The sequence below is a fragment of the Phascolarctos cinereus genome, unplaced genomic scaffold (genome assembly GCF_003287225.1).
Source record: "Phascolarctos cinereus isolate Bilbo 61053 unplaced genomic scaffold, phaCin_HiC Scaffold_5;HRSCAF=322, whole genome shotgun sequence".
Lineage (NCBI taxonomy): Eukaryota > Metazoa > Chordata > Mammalia > Diprotodontia > Phascolarctidae > Phascolarctos > Phascolarctos cinereus.
This window is the reverse complement of record NW_027555958.1, coordinates 346936340-346954484: the sequence shown is the minus strand read 5'-3', so window position 1 is coordinate 346954484 and position 18145 is coordinate 346936340. Positions and strand designations below refer to the sequence as shown.

General features: G+C 36.8%; 1 protein-coding gene across 1 annotated transcript in view; it reads right to left on the bottom strand.

The window, feature by feature from the left end:
• The window catches only part of SDCCAG8 (SHH signaling and ciliogenesis regulator SDCCAG8), a 261854-nt gene that overhangs the window by 209718 nt on the left and 33991 nt on the right, over positions 1-18145 (bottom strand). Inside the window, 3 exon segments of the mRNA XM_020982077.2 lie at positions 4492-4674; positions 6389-6453; positions 15091-15234. Of these exon segments, the coding sequence (XP_020837736.1) occupies positions 4492-4674; positions 6389-6453; positions 15091-15234 (392 nt within the window).

Sequence of the window (18145 nt, the reverse complement as noted above, 5' to 3'; positions counted from 1 at the left end):
ATAGAAATGTATTATTGAAGAAGAATATAGGTCAGTCACATACATGTTAAGAGCAAGGGACAATGTTGGTAGGGCCACGTACTCCACTAGTATTCTATTTTTTTAATATACACAAGTCTTTATCAAAGAAACCCAAAGCTCAATAATTACACACCTTTATACATGGGGGGAAAAGGGAGGGAAGATTGGCCACAAGCTGTTCCTTGGCACTGACCCCTATGTGGCCCTGACTGGGGGAGTAGGATGAGGTCAAGGACACTACCTGGGTCTAGTTATCTGGAGACAGGAAAGGAAAGAGGCCAGCTGGACAGGTGGTGGAGAGGTGGCCCAGTAGCTTAGTGAAGGGTGTCATAATTCAGTGTGTGTATTTGAGTGTTGAGGATGGGGATTTCTGGGCTTCTAGGTGGGATCTAGAGAAGCAGCAGTGTATGTGTGAGCTGTGAGCAGGGAGCAGCTAAGAGTTCAGAGGGTGGATATGTTCTACTAGTATTCTTGCAATGTCAAGAGAAAGCAAGGAAAGCTGATGGGCTTTGATGGCAAACTCATGGGAACACACAAGTCACACAAAATGATCATGTATGAAAGGACTATAATTTGCCTTATTGGAAGAAATATCTTAGACCTTTGGGGAAAAAAAAAAAACCTCGGTCAGTAGTCAGTCATCAAGCATTTATAAGCACCTATTATTTCCAGGCACTGAGCTAACTGCTAGAGCTAAACAAATAAACAGTCCCTGGACTTAAGAATGTCATTTTCTAATGGGAGAGACAACATGCAATCAACTATTTACATACAAGACAAATACTGTGTCATAGTATTATGGAAAGTATTATGTAAAATCACAGTATTACAGCAGTACTTGAAAAAACTCAAAATAATATAAAAGTCAGCAATCATCATCATCATAATGACAAATTATTAAGTGATTAAAAATTAGATGATGTCAAAATGGGAGTTTTTAAGAGGCATACTCTGAACTCTCTTATTTCTATGGAAGGCACCGCCAACTCTTCTAAAGTTTGCAATCTAAGAGTCGCTACTGACTCCTCAATCTCCCTAACCTCTCCCTATTCAATCAGTTGCCAAGTCTCATTAATTCCATCAGTGGCTATAAGAGTGTTTAACCCACAACAAACACTTAATAAATGCTTATTGGCTGATTCAATATCCTTATTCCTTTCATCCATTTTTCTTTGCCTCTATGCTAAAATATAGGCCCATCTATTTAGCTGATGAGATCACTAAATGAAGTGGTATGGTGGAAGAAAAGAAGAAAGCCCAGAACAGTCTTAGGGGATACTCCCACTGTGGACATGATGTAGATTAAGACCCAGTAACAGAGTTGGAGATTAAGACCCAGTAACAGAGTTGGAGAAGGAGAATGATGAAAGAGCAGTATCACAAAACCTACAGAGAAGAGAGTATCAAGGAGAAGAGTGTGGTCAGCAATATAAAAAATCGCAGAGAGATTAAGAAAGAGGAGGATTGAGAAAAGGCCATTAGATTTGGCCATTAAGAAATTAATAACTTTAAAGAAAGTTATTTTGGTTTAGTGATGAGGTCAGAACAGTTAAAAAGAACAAGAAGGAAGCTGTAGACACCTGTTATAAACAGTCATCTCAAGGAGTTTACATAGAAAAAAGGAGTGATATAGGACAATAGGTAAAGAGGACACATGAACAAAGGTGTTTTTTTTTCTTTTTTGAAAATGGAGGAAGCCTGAGAATATTTGTAGGCTGTAGGGAAGGAGCCATTACAGAGGGAGAGATTGAAGATGACAGAAGGGTCTGCTAGAGAAGACAGGATGGAATGGGATCACTTTTACATGTGGAGAGATTTGCCTTGGCAAGGAAAAGGGACATCTTTGTGCAAAATATGTGAACTTTTGTCTTATCTTGTTGAGAAGCAGAAAACCATACCACTATACCACTCCCTTCTATCCACCCTTTGTGAGTTGTCTTCCGCCATTAAAACAAAAAATCTTTAAGGGTAGGGACTGTTTTATTTTTATTTGTAAATCCAGCACTTAGAACAGTGACTGGCACATAACAAGAGCTTGATAAATGCTTCATCTCTCTATTCTTTGGAATATGATAGAAAGACAGAAACAAACAAAATTATAAACATTTTGGCTTGGATTAAGACTTAGGCATAAAAATATCTAGTTATAGATTATTCACAAATAGTAAATGCCTTGGGGTGATATAGACATTTCCCCACAAAATGATTTGCTTGGATATTCATCTTTATAATCACTATGAGGAAAATAAAAATTATATCAAATTAAATCTATTTTATAGATGGGTAAAATTATAATAGAAATTAAGGAATATTTTTAGAGTTTTACAATCAGATAGACAAATACTGATATTGGCAATCAGGTCTTTTGTCTTTCAGTCCCAATTCTCATCTTCAACCCTCTTTTATCCAAGAATCTCCATTTCAGTTGAGGTTACTATCCTCCCACTCACTCAAGTTTATAATCTCAAAACCCTTGCTTACTTCTTCTTGCTCACTCTCCATATCCACATCAGATGCCTAATCCTACCTACACTTCCACCATAACATCTCTTTTACCTATTCCTTTCTCTCTGCCACTCCTGTAGTCCGGGTTTTCATCACCTCTCTTCTGGACTGTTGCAGCATCCCAATTGCTCACACTACCTCTAATCTCTCTCTATCCGAGCAAACCTAATCCATACAGCTAAAATAATCTTATGAAACATGTCTGCCCATGTCATTCCTCTAATTAACAACCTCTAGTTTTTAAAACTCCATTATCTGTGTATAGGTTTTCTTCCTGCAGTAGAATGTAAACTGCTTAACAGGAGGGACAGATTCATTTTTGCATTTGTGTTTCTAGTGCCTGATACACAAAAAGTGCTCAATAAAAGCTTTCTGAATTTACTTAAGTTTTTGTGTATCCCAAGCACCTAGCACTCAGTAGGCAATTAATATATGTTTGTTAAACTGAATCCTTTCCAACAGTTCTCTTCAAATGCCTCTTTTCACTAGATAAATAAAACAGAAATACCTTTCACCTCATGGGAAGGTATCTTTCAAAATGATAATAACAATAATAATAGTTGCTATTTATATAGGGCCTTAAGGTTTGTGAAGTACTTGGCACACACAGTATTTCATAAAAGCCTCATAACTACCCTTCGGAGTAGCAGTACAAATATTAGCCCTCTTATTTTTTGGTAAAGAATGTGAGCTTTGAATATGAGGCTTAGAAAGACTTAAATGACCTCAACATGGCCACAGCTAAATATCAGAAGCAGGATTTGAATATTTGTCCTGTAGACTCTAAGTACAACACTTTAGCCACTACCCCAACACTGCTTCTCTAAAAGTAATCTTAGTTAAATTACACCTTGATCCACCCATTTTATAATTGTGAAGAAAATTAGCATTTATATGGTGCTTACTATGTGCCAAACATCATGCCAAGTGCTTTTTACAAATATTATCTCATTTGATCTTCACAGTAACCCTGCAGGTGATATTATCTCCATTTTAAAGTTGAAGAAACTGAAGCAAAGAGAAGTTAAATGACTTGCAGAGGGTCACTGAGCTACTAAATTTCTGAGGCCGAATTTGAATACAAGTCTTCCAGACTCCAGGCAGAGCACTCCACCCACTGGACCACCAGTTGCCTTACTTGCTTAAAAAGCTTTTAACTGATTGAGAATATGGAGTAAAAAGAGGGCAGCCAGGTAGCACACTGAATAGAGGACTGGGCCTGGAGTCAGGAAGATTCATCTTTCTGAGTTCAAATCTGGCCTCAGACACGAACTAGCTATGTGACTCTTGGCAAGTCACTTAATCCTGTTTGTCTCAGCTTCCTCATCTGTAAAATGAGATGAAGAATGAAATGGCAAACCACTCCAGTAACTTTTCCAAGAAAAGTCCAAATGGGGTCACAAAAAGTTGGACACGACTGAAAAAAAAGACTGAAACAAAATGGAGTAGAAAACATTACTTCTGTATTTTGGAGAAAGGAAAAATACCAGTAAGATGTTGCATGCAAATGTAACTGCCACCTGATATATTTAAATAATCTTTTGAGGCTAAAAAGAGAGAAATAAATTTAAAAAATCACCATCAACAAAAACTATGACCATTTTCTGAGGTAAATTTAACCACTGTAAATCAATTACCATAAAAGTCTAAAATTGTGCTAGCCAGCAAACACTTCATCAAGAGCAACACTGGGGTAGAATGCATTTATCATTCTATGATAAGTGAATGAGGGGAAAGGGGCTCATAGAAAACTCGGCAAGATGAAGCTGGAGAGGACATCAGATAAAAGGCAGCAAGTCTGTCAGGATTATGTGAACACCACTCTCTCCATCAACCAAAGTGAAACCCTTAAATTTGGAATAGTCACTGATACACTATGAGAAGAGAGCACTCCATCCTTTTAAAATCACATTTTTCAAAGTTAAAAAAAATTGGTGATCTTGATATGCATACATGTATACATACTTGGCCAGTCTTTCAATGGTCTGTACATGAGCATTGGTATGGGTTTGAGCAAGGACAGCTTCATGTTGGGAACATTTTAAGCAAAGACCACCAACACGGTTAGAAACTGCATTGAGAGATTCTTGATGCCTTAGTCTCCCCTTGAGTTCTTCACAATTTTTCTGAGATTCAGACAAGTCTTTCCTAAAAGGAAGAAAAGCAGTAAGATAAATTGTATAAGTGAATCAAATTCAATATTTGCAACTTCATTTATAGGGAAATTTTCAAATACAAATGGTAATTTCTTTACTTTTTAAGTGGGAGACACTATGGATGAAGGAAATCCTTTTAAACAATAATCTAGCCAATCTTAATTTTTAAAAAGTCTTAAAATACTGTATGAAACAAAGCCTTCAATTTAGTCAGTTTCCTTTTGGTGACATGGGGCAAAAAATAACTTTAATATCATACTCTGAAAGTTAGTTAACACTGGTTTTGGAGCACTTTCAGAACACATTCCAAAGACAAAGCAACTCTGGACACTATGGAAGAAGAGGAAGATTTTTTAAGCAAAACAAAAACAAAAAAACCCCAAAGGCTGTCATCAACCAAAATGGATTGTGAGGGGAAAAAATGTAACTATAATAAAGAACCTAAACCAACAAAAGAGTGTAAATTTTTATAATAAAAAATGCTTTCATTTCATCTGCACTGAGAGAAAATGCAGCTTAAAAAAATCCAACACTTCAAATTTTATTTGAATATGAACTATAAGCCAAAAAGGAAGTCTTTACTATATAAATGTAGTACACTAATTAATGACAGCAGCTTTGAATTTTGCTTGCATTAAAAAAGTGCTAAACCTTACATTTTTGCAAAATGATATTACTTATAAATAGCACACTTCTAGTATCAAGTTATAAAAAAAAAAGCAGTATAAGTAAATAGGATATATAGATGCTCAGGCAGAAAGTAGTGATTTTTCAGACCACATTTTATGTTTCAATGTGAGGCAGAAAAATAAATTGAATGGACCAACTTAAAACTGTCCAAGGCAAGGTACAATCAGCAATGACACATTTAATGAGCCAAACTATACTAAATGAAATGAAAGTTTAGGAGGTCCATGTCTTTCTGTATTATAGCACTGAAGGTACAGAATTATCCATATCTTGAAAATTGTTTAAGATAACTTCAAACTTCAAAGCCACTTTGAGACACTGAAGTAATAATTTTCCCAAATTTAAAATTCCATTTTTTCATTATTTAAAATTGTTTTAAACAAACGACAAAAAAAGCACAATTAGTTAATATCCTGGCTTCCTTCCCTACTTCGCATACACATGTAATCTATTAAATAATAAACAATGAATATTTTCTTGTATTTGTTTAAACAAAAATACTTACTTCATGGAAAAATGTATTTAAAAATTCACACCAATTTTCCACATGTTACAAAAGCAAAATAACTTCCATAATCTCTTAGAATTTCTATTGAGAAAGGTAAATACTATCTAGTAAGTTGCTTCAATAGCTAAAAAAATAAATAAATAAATCCAAGATATTTTCTCTCCTATATACTAACTACAATACCAAGAAAATACAGAGGCAAAATGAAGAAACTTACCATGAATATTTATAAAAATTTACCTTATGGACTGGTAAGTCTTTGTTGGTGAAGATTTTTAGCCTATGAGTGTTTAAACTGAAATTTGAAGACTATAAGGAGATTTGACAGTTCAGAACTTCTAAAATTAAGTTTACTGAATTATTTTGAGAAATTTCAATTTTAAAAACATAATGCTTCACCAGCAAATACTTTTATGGCATATGTTAAAGTTTATTATTTTTGTTATTGATGAAGCTCAGTTAGATCTTTAGGTTTTCATAAATACTTTAAAAAATTGTTTCACTTTACCTCAGTGTCTTGACTTGAGATTCTAATATTTCATTCTTTTCTTCATAAATAAGTTTTAATTTTTCCTTTAGAAAAGAAAGGAATACACATGAATATTTTCCAATGACATATATCCTCACAGTGTTTTCTAGTTCAAATTCAGTTATAAAAAATGAATCCAATTATCTCTAGCCTGTTTTAAAAAACCCAAAATGTGTCCTTTTAGGGGAGGAAACCCTTCCTTCTCGAAACCTTTTTGTTATTCTCTGAGACAAGTAGTTTAAAAAAAAAAAAGGATGAGCTGCTGTCATTCCCATTTCTCAAAGGATGAAATGATGAAGAACCACTCCCCCCCATGCCCTGGTTTCTGACATTCAGAAAGGACTGTGTAAATACGCCCCTCAACAGACAGCATGGGAGAAGTATTACATCAGATTTTCCAGAGCAACAAGCTTACTTCCAGTTTCTGTTTTCTCCCCACACCCAAGGCTGGCTGCTCCCTGAGGTGGTGTGACCCTGACAAAAGAAATTTTTTTTTTTTAGACAAAAGGCTGCTCTGGCAAACGCAGCTTCTCACTTAAAGATCTTTGAATGTCCATCTGTGGTTACCATAATAGTTTGCATACTAAAGGTATTCAACAAGTTTATTGAAAGAATTATAAATGAAAAGGTCTCTGGCCATGAATAACATGCATGAATATTAGCTAATCCATAATATCTCACTGAAATTAACACTCCATATTGAACACTGAAACTAACATTTCATCATTAACAAATACATGTCAATATTCCTCACTCACTTTACTCACTACAACAAGCCAACAGTTTTTTTCTATAATTAGTTTTATTTCTTGCTAATTTTATATCCCAGACTAGACAAGGTTGTAGTAAAGATCAAATCAAATGATATAAATAAAGTGCCTTGCAAATCTAGTGTGATTGAACTGTTGAACAACAATCGTATCTATCATAGTCTGAGAAGTCCCATTAATGGGAAGAATAATTAGAATATTAGTGTTTTATTTAAGGATAATCAAGCTTAGCTTAACTGAGACTTTGGCTGTTTGTAATTTGGTAAAAATGTCTGTACATGAGATTAAGGGTAACAGTATAATTTAAATAATTATCTTTTTGCTTGAGAGCACTAATAAGCCCAATAAAGATAGAAGGTTTTAGTTCAAACAAATGATTACACTTAATGAAGAAAGCGTTAATAAATAAAGACATCTAATGAGATATGCCCACACTACCTAAACTGTGGGAGTTAACCATTTTTGCGTCATGGAATCTGGGTGCAGTCTGGTGAAATCTATGATTCCTTCTCAGAATACTATGTGTTATCTATATTCATAATTGAAGGGAATAGGAATTTTAATTTAGAGGTTAGTGAAAATAAGCATAAGGACATCACACCTATGAGATTGGCTAACATGACAAAACAGGACAATGATAACTGTTGGAGAAGATGTGGGAAAATTGGAAAACTAATGCATTGTTGGTGAAGTTGTGAACTGATCCAGCCACTCTCAAGAACAATTTGGAACTATGCCCAATTTGGAACTGTGCATACCCTTTTGGTGTCTGAGCAATACCACTTCTAGGTCTGCATCCCAAAGAGATCATACAAATGAGAAAAGGACCCACATGTACAAAAATATTTATAGCAGCTCTTTCTGCAGTGGCAAAGAATTGGAAATTGAGGGGATGCCCATCAATTGGGGAATGGCTGAACAAGCTGTGGTACATGAATGTAGTGGAATACTATTGAGCTATAAGAAATGAATAGGCAAACTTCAGAAAAATCTAGAAAGACTTACATAAACTGATGCTGAGTGAAATGAGCAGAATCAGGAGAACACTGTACACAGTAAGAGTGACATTGTGCTATAACCGACTTTGATAGACTTCTCTTCTCAGCAATGCAAGGACCCAAGACAACTCCAAGATTCATGATGAAAAATGCTATCCACATCCATAAAAAGAACCGGAGTCTGAATGCAGATGAAAGCCACTATTTTCTCTCCTTTTCCTTTGTTGTTTTGTTTTAGTTCTTTCTTGTGGTTCCTCCCATTAGTTCTAATTCTTCTATACATCATAACTAATGTAAAAATATGCTTAATATGAAGGTATAAGTAGAGCCTATATCAGATTATATGCCATCATGGGGAGGGGAAAGAGACACAGGGGGAGAAAATTTAAAACTCAAAATATTATGGAACTCAATGTTGAAAACTAGAAAGAAATACATTACTTTAAAAAACAGAATATAAGAGAAAAAAAGATAATGAGAATAAGAAATTATCTGGAAGTCATCAACCAAACATAACTGGTTTCATCTTATGTTCTTGTGTCGAGAAGTAAATTTAACCTTTCTCCTACCTCTCTCCAGTTGAATCCAGAGAAAATGCAATTTGGGACAAAGGTTGTGAAAGGCATTAGATGTCAAACAAAGGAACTTACATTTGATTCCCAAGAAAATGGGCAGTCATTGGAGTTTTTTGAGAAAGGAAATGATACCCAACAGGTACTTTAGGAAAATCACTTTAGTAACTGCGTGAATGAATTGTAGAAAGGAGATACTTGAGGCAGGGAGACCAATGAAGAGGCTACTGCAGATAGCCAGGTGACAGGTGATAAGAGCCTGAACAAAAAGTGGCCTCCACACCAGTAGAAATTAAGGGACAAATGAGACAGATGTTGTAGAGGTAGAAACAAGACTTGGCAATTGATTGGGAAAATGTGTTTAGTGGAGAAAAGTTAAGGATAACATCAAGGTTGTGAACTTGGGTAGGACTGAAATTGGGTGAGATGGGACACAGGACAGGAACACCTCTCTGGAAGATACACATTATTCAAAATATCATATGATAAAAAGATTCATTAATGTAAGAATAGGAACTCAAAGGGCAAAATATTGTGGAAATCATTTGGATAAGTATTAGCAAAGGGAGAAAGAAGGATGGAACTGTTATAAAGACATACTGCAGGGCTCATGGACAAAAGGATGAATAGATGAATAGTTTGAGAAACAAATCACAAAAGCCCAGAATTGTAAGAGGCAAATGATGAATGAATGATACTAAGGACAACAAAGGAGAGGTTTTTTAAAAGATAGGTTTTGAGAAAGATAAAATTTCAAAAAGGAATAGAAACCACTGACTGAATTAGATGTTATGATAATAATGTACAATACTGGGGTGGGGAGTGAATATCTTTTTAGCTGCATAGTAGAGCTGAAAGAACAATGTATTTTTGGTCAGGTAACCTAGCTTCAATTCTTGCCTCTCACTAGTCCTAGCTATATGACCGTGGCCAAGTTACTATGGAAATGTAAATTGTTATTGTGCTTCTTCTAAATAAAAACAGTTTTGAACTGAGGATAGATAAAAGTAGGTAACAGGGAATGGAAACCTAAGATAATGGTAGAAAAGGTTATATAGCGATATCTGCCCCAAATGGCTATACATTCTCAAGTCTAAGATTTAGGGAAAAACCGTGTAGTTATAATTGCAGAGTTGCTCTCAGAAATCTTTGAAAAATCTTAGGAAATAGAACCACATGACTATGGAAAGACAAATGTCCTGATTTTCGAAGAAAAGAGGATGGAATATAAAAACTGTAGGTCAGTACACATGATTCCCATTCATGTAAAATTCTAAGACTAAATGGTTTGTGAGTTCTGATAATGGGCTTATAAATGATTTGTGAGCCCTTGAAAAAGAAAGCAGAGATCACCTAATTCCACCAGGCTTCCTCTACCCTGTCCTGGCAGGGCCTGAATGCCTGCGAAAGGGAGAAATGTCTTTCTGTCACTCCCTCCACCGGTCTCCTACTCTGGCCTGCCTCCCTGAAAGGCATGAAACAGCATTCTATCACGCAGCCTCAATGTTTAACGTGCCTGAGTTTGTCTCCACGTGGGTAACTACCTGTACTTCCAGCTACACGCTCACTGCTGCCTCATGACCTGAGAGTACTCTATGCTGAGGCCAGACCCCTGGAATGGTCGAAAACCCCCCTGAACTCATTCAGTGATGATTAACAATGCCTCTATTACATCGTCTTAGTAATTCTCTCACAGGAATGCTTGTTCCATAGTTTAATTTATTTCCATCGTAAGTATTTCCTTTTCTGACTCCTTCCATCTTCCGGCCCTTCCTGAGGCCTGGCTCCCTCCTCAGTACCATTTTCAGCATTGGCTTCTCTTTCACTCATAACCCCTAAATTGTTGGACCAGGTAGGAGAGTTGGAATACTCACTGTTCTACTGTCACTTGCAGACTCTTTTTCTACAGCCATCACTGAGTAACCTCTCCTCCTTTTCGGTCCATTAAATTTGTATATATGTGATATATAAATATATCATATATCATGATAAACATATATATCTCATATGTAATGATAAATAAAAATATTTATCTCCTAATCAAGATTCTGGTTGCTGCTATCTATTGACCTCTAGGACATTCTTCTTTCCTCAATAATTTCAATGACTGACTCACAGACTCTTTCCTCCTCAACTGCTGCCTTCATACTTCAACATGCATAAAGAAATGATCTCTAATGTCCTAAGCAGGTCATACACTCGATGTTTCCATAAACCATAAATAAATTTCACTTCTGCATTTGTAAACTCTGAAATTCCTTTATTTGATCACAATATGTGGTATTCCACCTTCCATTCTACCTTGCAACCTCAAACCCTGTCCTTCATCCATACTGTGACTTCAATCCTTCAACTACTAATTCTTTCCAGGCTACCACCCCTCCTCTAGCTACACTCTTCTCCTCTCCCTATCATGACCCCTTTTTGAACCAGTTCAGCCCTACAGTGTTCTCTTGAGTCCCTTACCTCCTTATCCTACTGAAGATTTGGCCCTGCAAAGCCTCAGCCTTGGACTGTTCCCATCATCTGCTGTCCTCTCCTATTCATGTGCTACTGCTGAATGAAGCCAGAGAACATCACAGAACTATGTTGACTGGGGCCACTACCAATTTATGTTACATAAACTTAACTGGATCCTCACTATGACAAAGTAATCCTTTTATACCTCCCTAATTGATTTACTATCCTACTCAACACAACAATTTTTCCGAATCTTTTAATTTATCCTCATTAACCTCTCATGGTTTCCCCTCCCCCTACTATTTCAGTTTAGAACCTTGCCTAATATTTCAATGAAAAAGTGAGGCCATTTGCCAAGAGTGCCCTCCTCTCCTCAAGTCCTGCCCTGCCAAGCCTTAGCACTCAGACATCTTCTACCATTTATCTCCTTTGAAGATATGAAGAGGTGGCCTTCCTCCTGCTTTCCAAGAAAACCCCTTTACATGTATAAGTTATCCCATCCCATACTATTTTCTCAAGAAGATTGCCCTCTCTTATCATCCCCATTTTTTCACATCTGCAATGCCTTCTTGTCTGCTGCCTACTTCCCTACAGCCTACAAACATGCTGAGGTCTCCCCTATTCTCAAAAAACCTTCACTTGTTCCATCTATCCCTATTAGCTATTATCCTATATTTCTCTTGCCTTCTGTAGATAGCTCCTTGAGAAGCTTATCTATAATTAGTCACTCTACTTCCTGTTCATTCAGTTTTTTTCTTAAATCTCTACAATCCAGCTTCTGACTTTAACATTCAACTGAAACTTCTCTCTCTAAAGTTACTAATGATCTTGCATTTGCTAATCTAATGGTCTTTCCTTAATCCTTATTCTGTTTGACCTCTCAGCAGCTTTTGACACTATTGATCATTTTCTTTTACTTGTTACTCTCCTAAGTTTTTGTGACACTATCTTATCCTGGTTCTTCTCTTACTTGCCTGACTATTCCTTCCCAGTCTCCTTTGTTGGATCTCCATGGTGCCACACTTGCTAAAGGTGGGTTTCTCCTCCGAGGCTCTGTCCTGGGCCCTCTTCTCTTTTCCCTCTATACTATTTCATTTAGTGATATCATCAGCTCTTGTGTATTCAATTATCTCTGTAGATGACTCTCAAATCTACTTATCCAGAGCCAACTCTCTACTGACCTCCAGACATCCCAAACTGAATATCCTGTTGGCATCTTAAACTCAGCACGTCCCAAACTCATTATCTTTTCCCCCATGCCTTCTCTTCTTCCCCTCTTTGCTATTACTGTTGAGGACATCACATCCTTAGTCCCCTAGGCTCACAATCTAGGCGTCACCCTCAACTTCTCACTCTCTCTCACTCCCCATATCCAATCCCTTGCCAAAGCCTACGGATTTAAATTTCAAAATTTCTCGTCTATGCCCCTTTCCATCCTCTGACACTGACACTATGCTGCAGCAGGCTCTCATGCCTGGATTACTGCAATAGCTTTGTTGTCGGTCTGCATGACTCAAGTCTCTCCTCACTCTGGACCATCTTCAACACAGCTGTTAAAGTGATCTTCCTGAAATTCAGGGCTGACCATGTCATTTTCCTTCCCACCTCCCACACCCCCATTCAATTAACTCCATTATTATTACCTCCAGAATCAAATATAAAATTCTCTGCCTGGCATTCAGAGACCTTCCAGACCTGGCTCCCTCCTACTTTTCCAATCTTTTTACACTTAACTTATGCCCTGTCCCCTAGCATATTCTGCAACCCATTGACACTGGCCTCCTTTCTATTCCTAGCACATCTCTCAGTTTCAGGCATTTTCACTAGCTATCTCCCATGCATGGAATTTTCTCCCTCCTCCTCTCTACCTCCTATATTTCTTGGCTTCCTTCAAGTACTAGCTAAAATACCATATTCTACATATAAAATACCATATTCTACAGGAATCCTTTCCCCATTCCCTTAGTGCTAGTGATTTTCCTCTTTGTTTATCTCCAATTTATTGTGTATGTGTGTGTGTGCGTGTAGTTTGTACACAGATATTGCATGTTGTCTACCCTATTATACTGTGAGAGCTCTTTGAGGGTAGAGACTGGTTTTTCCCCCTTTTCTGTATCCCTAGCACTTAGTGGAGTGCCTAGCACACAGTAGGCACTTAATAAATGCTTGCTGATTTGATTAAATAGCCAGTAAAGGTTTGTGAAGGACAGGTCATGTAAAATAACTTCATTTCTTTTTTTTGGCAGGGTAACTAGAAAAATACATCATCGGTATTCTGTATCTATAGAATATCTATACTGGAAATGCTCTCTAACATCCTAACCAGGTCATGCACTTGATGTTCCCATAACTCATAAATAAGTTTCACTTCTGTGTTTGTGAGCATGGGATTTCAGCAAAACATTTAACAAAGTGTATTATACTATACTTGTAAATATGATGGAGAGATATAGGTCAGTATTAGGAGGATATAGAACTGGATATGACAGACACCAAGAGTAGTAATGTCAATGTAGACTAAGGTATCCAGTGAGGTGCCTTAGGGAACCATTCTTGGCCCTATTCTGTTCAATATTGTTATCAATGGTGTAGGTGAAGGAATAGAAAACATGCTATTTCAGATCTGCAGATGGGATGAATCTAGGAGAGAAAAATAATGTTGGATGAGAGAGTCATGATTCAAAAAGATCTCAATAGGCTAGAATGATAAGAGGAATCATGTGAAATTTAGTAATTATAAAGGTCCATACAGATTAAAAAAATTAATTTCACATGAACAACATCTTCAAAAAATACCAAACCAGAGGTGAATGACAAATGCAAAAATGCTTGGCTAGATAATAAAGCCCATATAAAGGATACATAGGTTTTAGAGGCTTACAATTTCCATATTAGTCAACTATATGGTAGTATTACTGCCCCCCCCAAAAAAATAAGGTTATCCCTAGGCTATGTCTATTGAATAACTGTGAGCACAACAAGAAAAGTAAGAGTTTCACCATATAAAAGACTCATACCACATATACTATGAAGTACTCCGTTTCAGGCACAAAAATAATGGGAATACTAGAAAACATGTTATACAAGGGTCAATTAAAGGAACTAGGGACGTTCAGGCTACAGAAGAGGACTTAGAGGAGGCATGTGAACATCTTTTAAATGTCTGAAGGGCTTTCACGTGAAAGAAGAATAAAACTTCCTCTGCTGGCCCCAAAGGGCAGAGCTAGTAGATGGGTAGATGTTGCAGAGGGTTAGACTCTGCCTTAAAGTAAATTAAAAGCTGGCTAAACAATCTAAGCTGTCCAAAAGTGGACTTTATTGCCTAAAGAGGTAGTAAATTTTCCCTCACTGAAGGTCTTGAAGCAGAGGACAGATAATCATTTGTCAGGGATGTTACACAAGAGATTCTTGGTCAGATTCAGACTGGACTAGATGGTATTAATATCCCTTCCAACTCATAATCTAAATTTAAGATTTCTTACTGTATTTATCAACGGATATTATATGCAAACTTTTTGTTTCAGTGTAATTAGTACTTACTTATTAAAATCAAAATGTATATCTGCTTTAATAATAATTCTATTAAATAAAAATCACTGCTCAATTTTTGTTGGCACTGCAACCAATGAATAAAACAGCCTGCTTCTTCCACTTTTGTCATATCTTAAAATTAGAAGAGACAAAACCTTTCCCTAATCTCTTACAGTATTTATGACTACTAATCTTGTGGAAATAAGCAATAAATTATGGCAGGAAATGAAAGTATTTCCAATTCTACATATCTGATCAAACATAAAGTACTACACTTTGAGAATACTTTGTGAATAAAAAGAGAAATTCCAAAAATGAAACATGAAAATCAAAAATATTTGATTACTCACAAGTTCTAGTTGCCATTTTTCCAGATCATAAGCAGTTGATTTAACCTGTTCTGGGTCATTTGAAGTAATATGCGACTTGCTACCTTGACATGCTCTTAAAACATCAACTGGCTTCACCCATTTTGAGGAATTTTGAGGATTTCCCTGAATAAAAATGTTGTCATTTATTACAATCAAAAATTCCAAGTCAAACTGATATTGTGATATTAGGCTTTATTTCTAAGAAGAAAAAAACATATATATATATATATATATATATATATATATATACGCATATATATATATATACACATATATATGCATACTAGTAAGTCATAATTTCAGGTTTATACACTAGGAGATTTATGGGCTAAATCTTTTTAAATTTCAAGAAAGCAATAATAGTGTGGTTTCTCCTACCAAAATTTGGGAAAGAGAAAGGAAACCTCTATCCATTTTTTCCCCCAGTGCCTGGAAAATATAGCAATTTACAAAAAACAAAAATCACATTAATGAAAGCAAACAGCTTTGATGAGCTCTACTGTGTTGTATGTGGGCTATTTACTCCAACTCAAGAGGCCAGGTTTAGGGCAAGATGCTAAAGGTATAGAAGCAAAGATAAAGCAAAAAATTCATACCCCAAAGAGTTTATGGGGACCAACATTTATATAACATATTTTCAGGGAAGGAGAGAATGTGGAGGGAGGAACACATACAACCAAAACATATAACACGCTAATAGATTGTAACAAGGAGAGATGATGTGAAATAAGCTTGGAATAACAAACTTGAACCAAATTGTAAAGGACTTTAAATAACAGTGAACAGGAAAGAGGTAGATCAAAAAAGGAAGGACAAAAGGTTTTGATCTGCAAAGGGACTTCAGAGACAAACATCACAGAAGTCAAACATTTATGGGTAATGTTAGGGTCAAGAGTATGACCAACCCTGTGTGTGGGCAAAGTGAAGCAAAGGTGTGAGAAAGGATAACTGAAGATGTTGTTTACCTGGGAGGTGAGGGTGTTCAAGGGGACATCAACATTTAAACTGAGGTCACCATGTAGAGCAGGTGAGGAAATTGAGAGAGGGTAGCATTGTTGTAGAAGGAGATGAAGGAATGGGAAGAGACGGCAAGAGATGGGATTTTTAATTTATTCATAGTCAGATTCAATTATGGGAAGAAGTAGGGTTTTGTTAGTCACTGGACTGAGTAGTAACATTTGACTAGCTCTCCTATCCTCAAAGGCCCTGAAATAACAAAGAACAATGGCAATTAAGTTTCTCTTAAGCATCAGAGAAGAAGTGAAATAAAGTTGGTCATTTGGGTCTGTAAATACCTGGTGACTGGGTCCCCAGGGACCTGACTGAACTCACATTCAGTACCAGTTCATATGCCCCATCCCAAGTTGGCAGGAGATGATACTTAATCAGATGATTTCCTGCAAATGAAACATATCCTGGGCTCCTGGTTGGGTCTAGTGTCAGAGACCCTTACTCCTAGAAGAGGTCCTGGTGGCAAGAAGTCTTTTATCTAAGGCTCTGGTCCTGGGCAGGGTCCAGCATGTGCAATGTCTGGTGAGACAGGCTCTGGTCCTGTTGCGGAGAGGCCTGAGGCCTAGGCATTCCATGGTAGAGATGAGGCATTGGTGTTTTCTTATACAAACTGGTGAAGCAGGGCAAAGGATTTGGGTTCCAGGCTTGAATGTTGATTCGGTGACTCAAGTCAAGAGGTTGGGGACTGGAAGAGTAGACATCCAAAGCCAGTCCCTGAGGAGGACACCACTATATCATGCCCCAGGTTGGTACCAAAGAATGGCATTCATTCACCAAAGAGCAGTAAAACAGGGCAGTTTTTGTTGTTGTTCTTATTGGGGGAAGGGGAGAAATCGGAATGAGTGAATGGAGGAGGCATTTCAACCCAGTACCAGAGATGGGCTAGGGTTAGGACATACACTCTTTACCTCTAAATCCATGAGGTCCGCTCTGCTGGCTCTGGTTTCCATGATGTCACCTCACAGATTCTTGCCTCATGGTCATTCTCCCACATCCCAATGTTTCAATCTCCTACCTGCCTTACAGAATATTAATATCCACAGTAGAGTCCATAGGTACTTAAGGTATCATTTGTTAAGAGCTATAAATCAAGAGTAAGTAACCTTTTAAAACTGGCTACACCAAGGTCCAAACCCCCTACTCTGAAGTGCTGGGCTTTGGAGGTAGCATCAATTCTTTCAAGCCAGGGACAATAAAACCATCTTTGACTTTACTGCCATTGGTTGCAGACCTCTGGTATAAACTCTGAGGTGACTGCTGGGGAAATATAGGCTTCAAGGCAGCCATAGCTTAGTCTATCCTTTCAATTAAAAATTCATACACACATTTTCCAAAGAACTAGTTTTTCTAAGTAAATAAACATAAATATGATGATGTTTAAGTCAGAGTGACTAGTGAGGACCTTTTTAAGGGCAGGCACGGGGGATATCTGGGAAATTTTCTACTTAAAAATACACATTTAAATTATCAGGTTGGTATATCTACAACTATTTCAAACATATAACATGCTTATAATAACCTCTAGTAAAGTCCTACTTTGATCCATCATCATGGGATAGAGAAAACCCTGTATTTTCAAAAGCTCTGTTAGCAGAGCCCAAATCCTGCCTGGTCCTACCTGGAATTAATCCCACCATTCTTCAAGTTAACGTATTTGAAAAATAATCGGTCCGATTCAGCTACAGTTAAAAAACCAGGGTTATAATTCATCATAATGAAATAAGGAAATGGAAATCCTGTAAGTCATGTACTGTTCATTAACATAAACTCAAATCAAGGCCTGAATCTTGAGGGAAACAAAAGCAGCTACTTTCACTCAGAGTTAGATAAGCTCAGTAACTATATAATTCCTATACTATTTTACAGAAAGTCATGATCAAAGACTATGTATTCGAAACAGCCAATAGTTTTGTCAATACATAAAAAACTAAAATGATAAAATATTAATAGAGGTCAAAAGATAATAGTGATTGACCCATTTAAATGAGAAGAATTCTGAGAGGTTTTATTTTGCTTTGCTTTT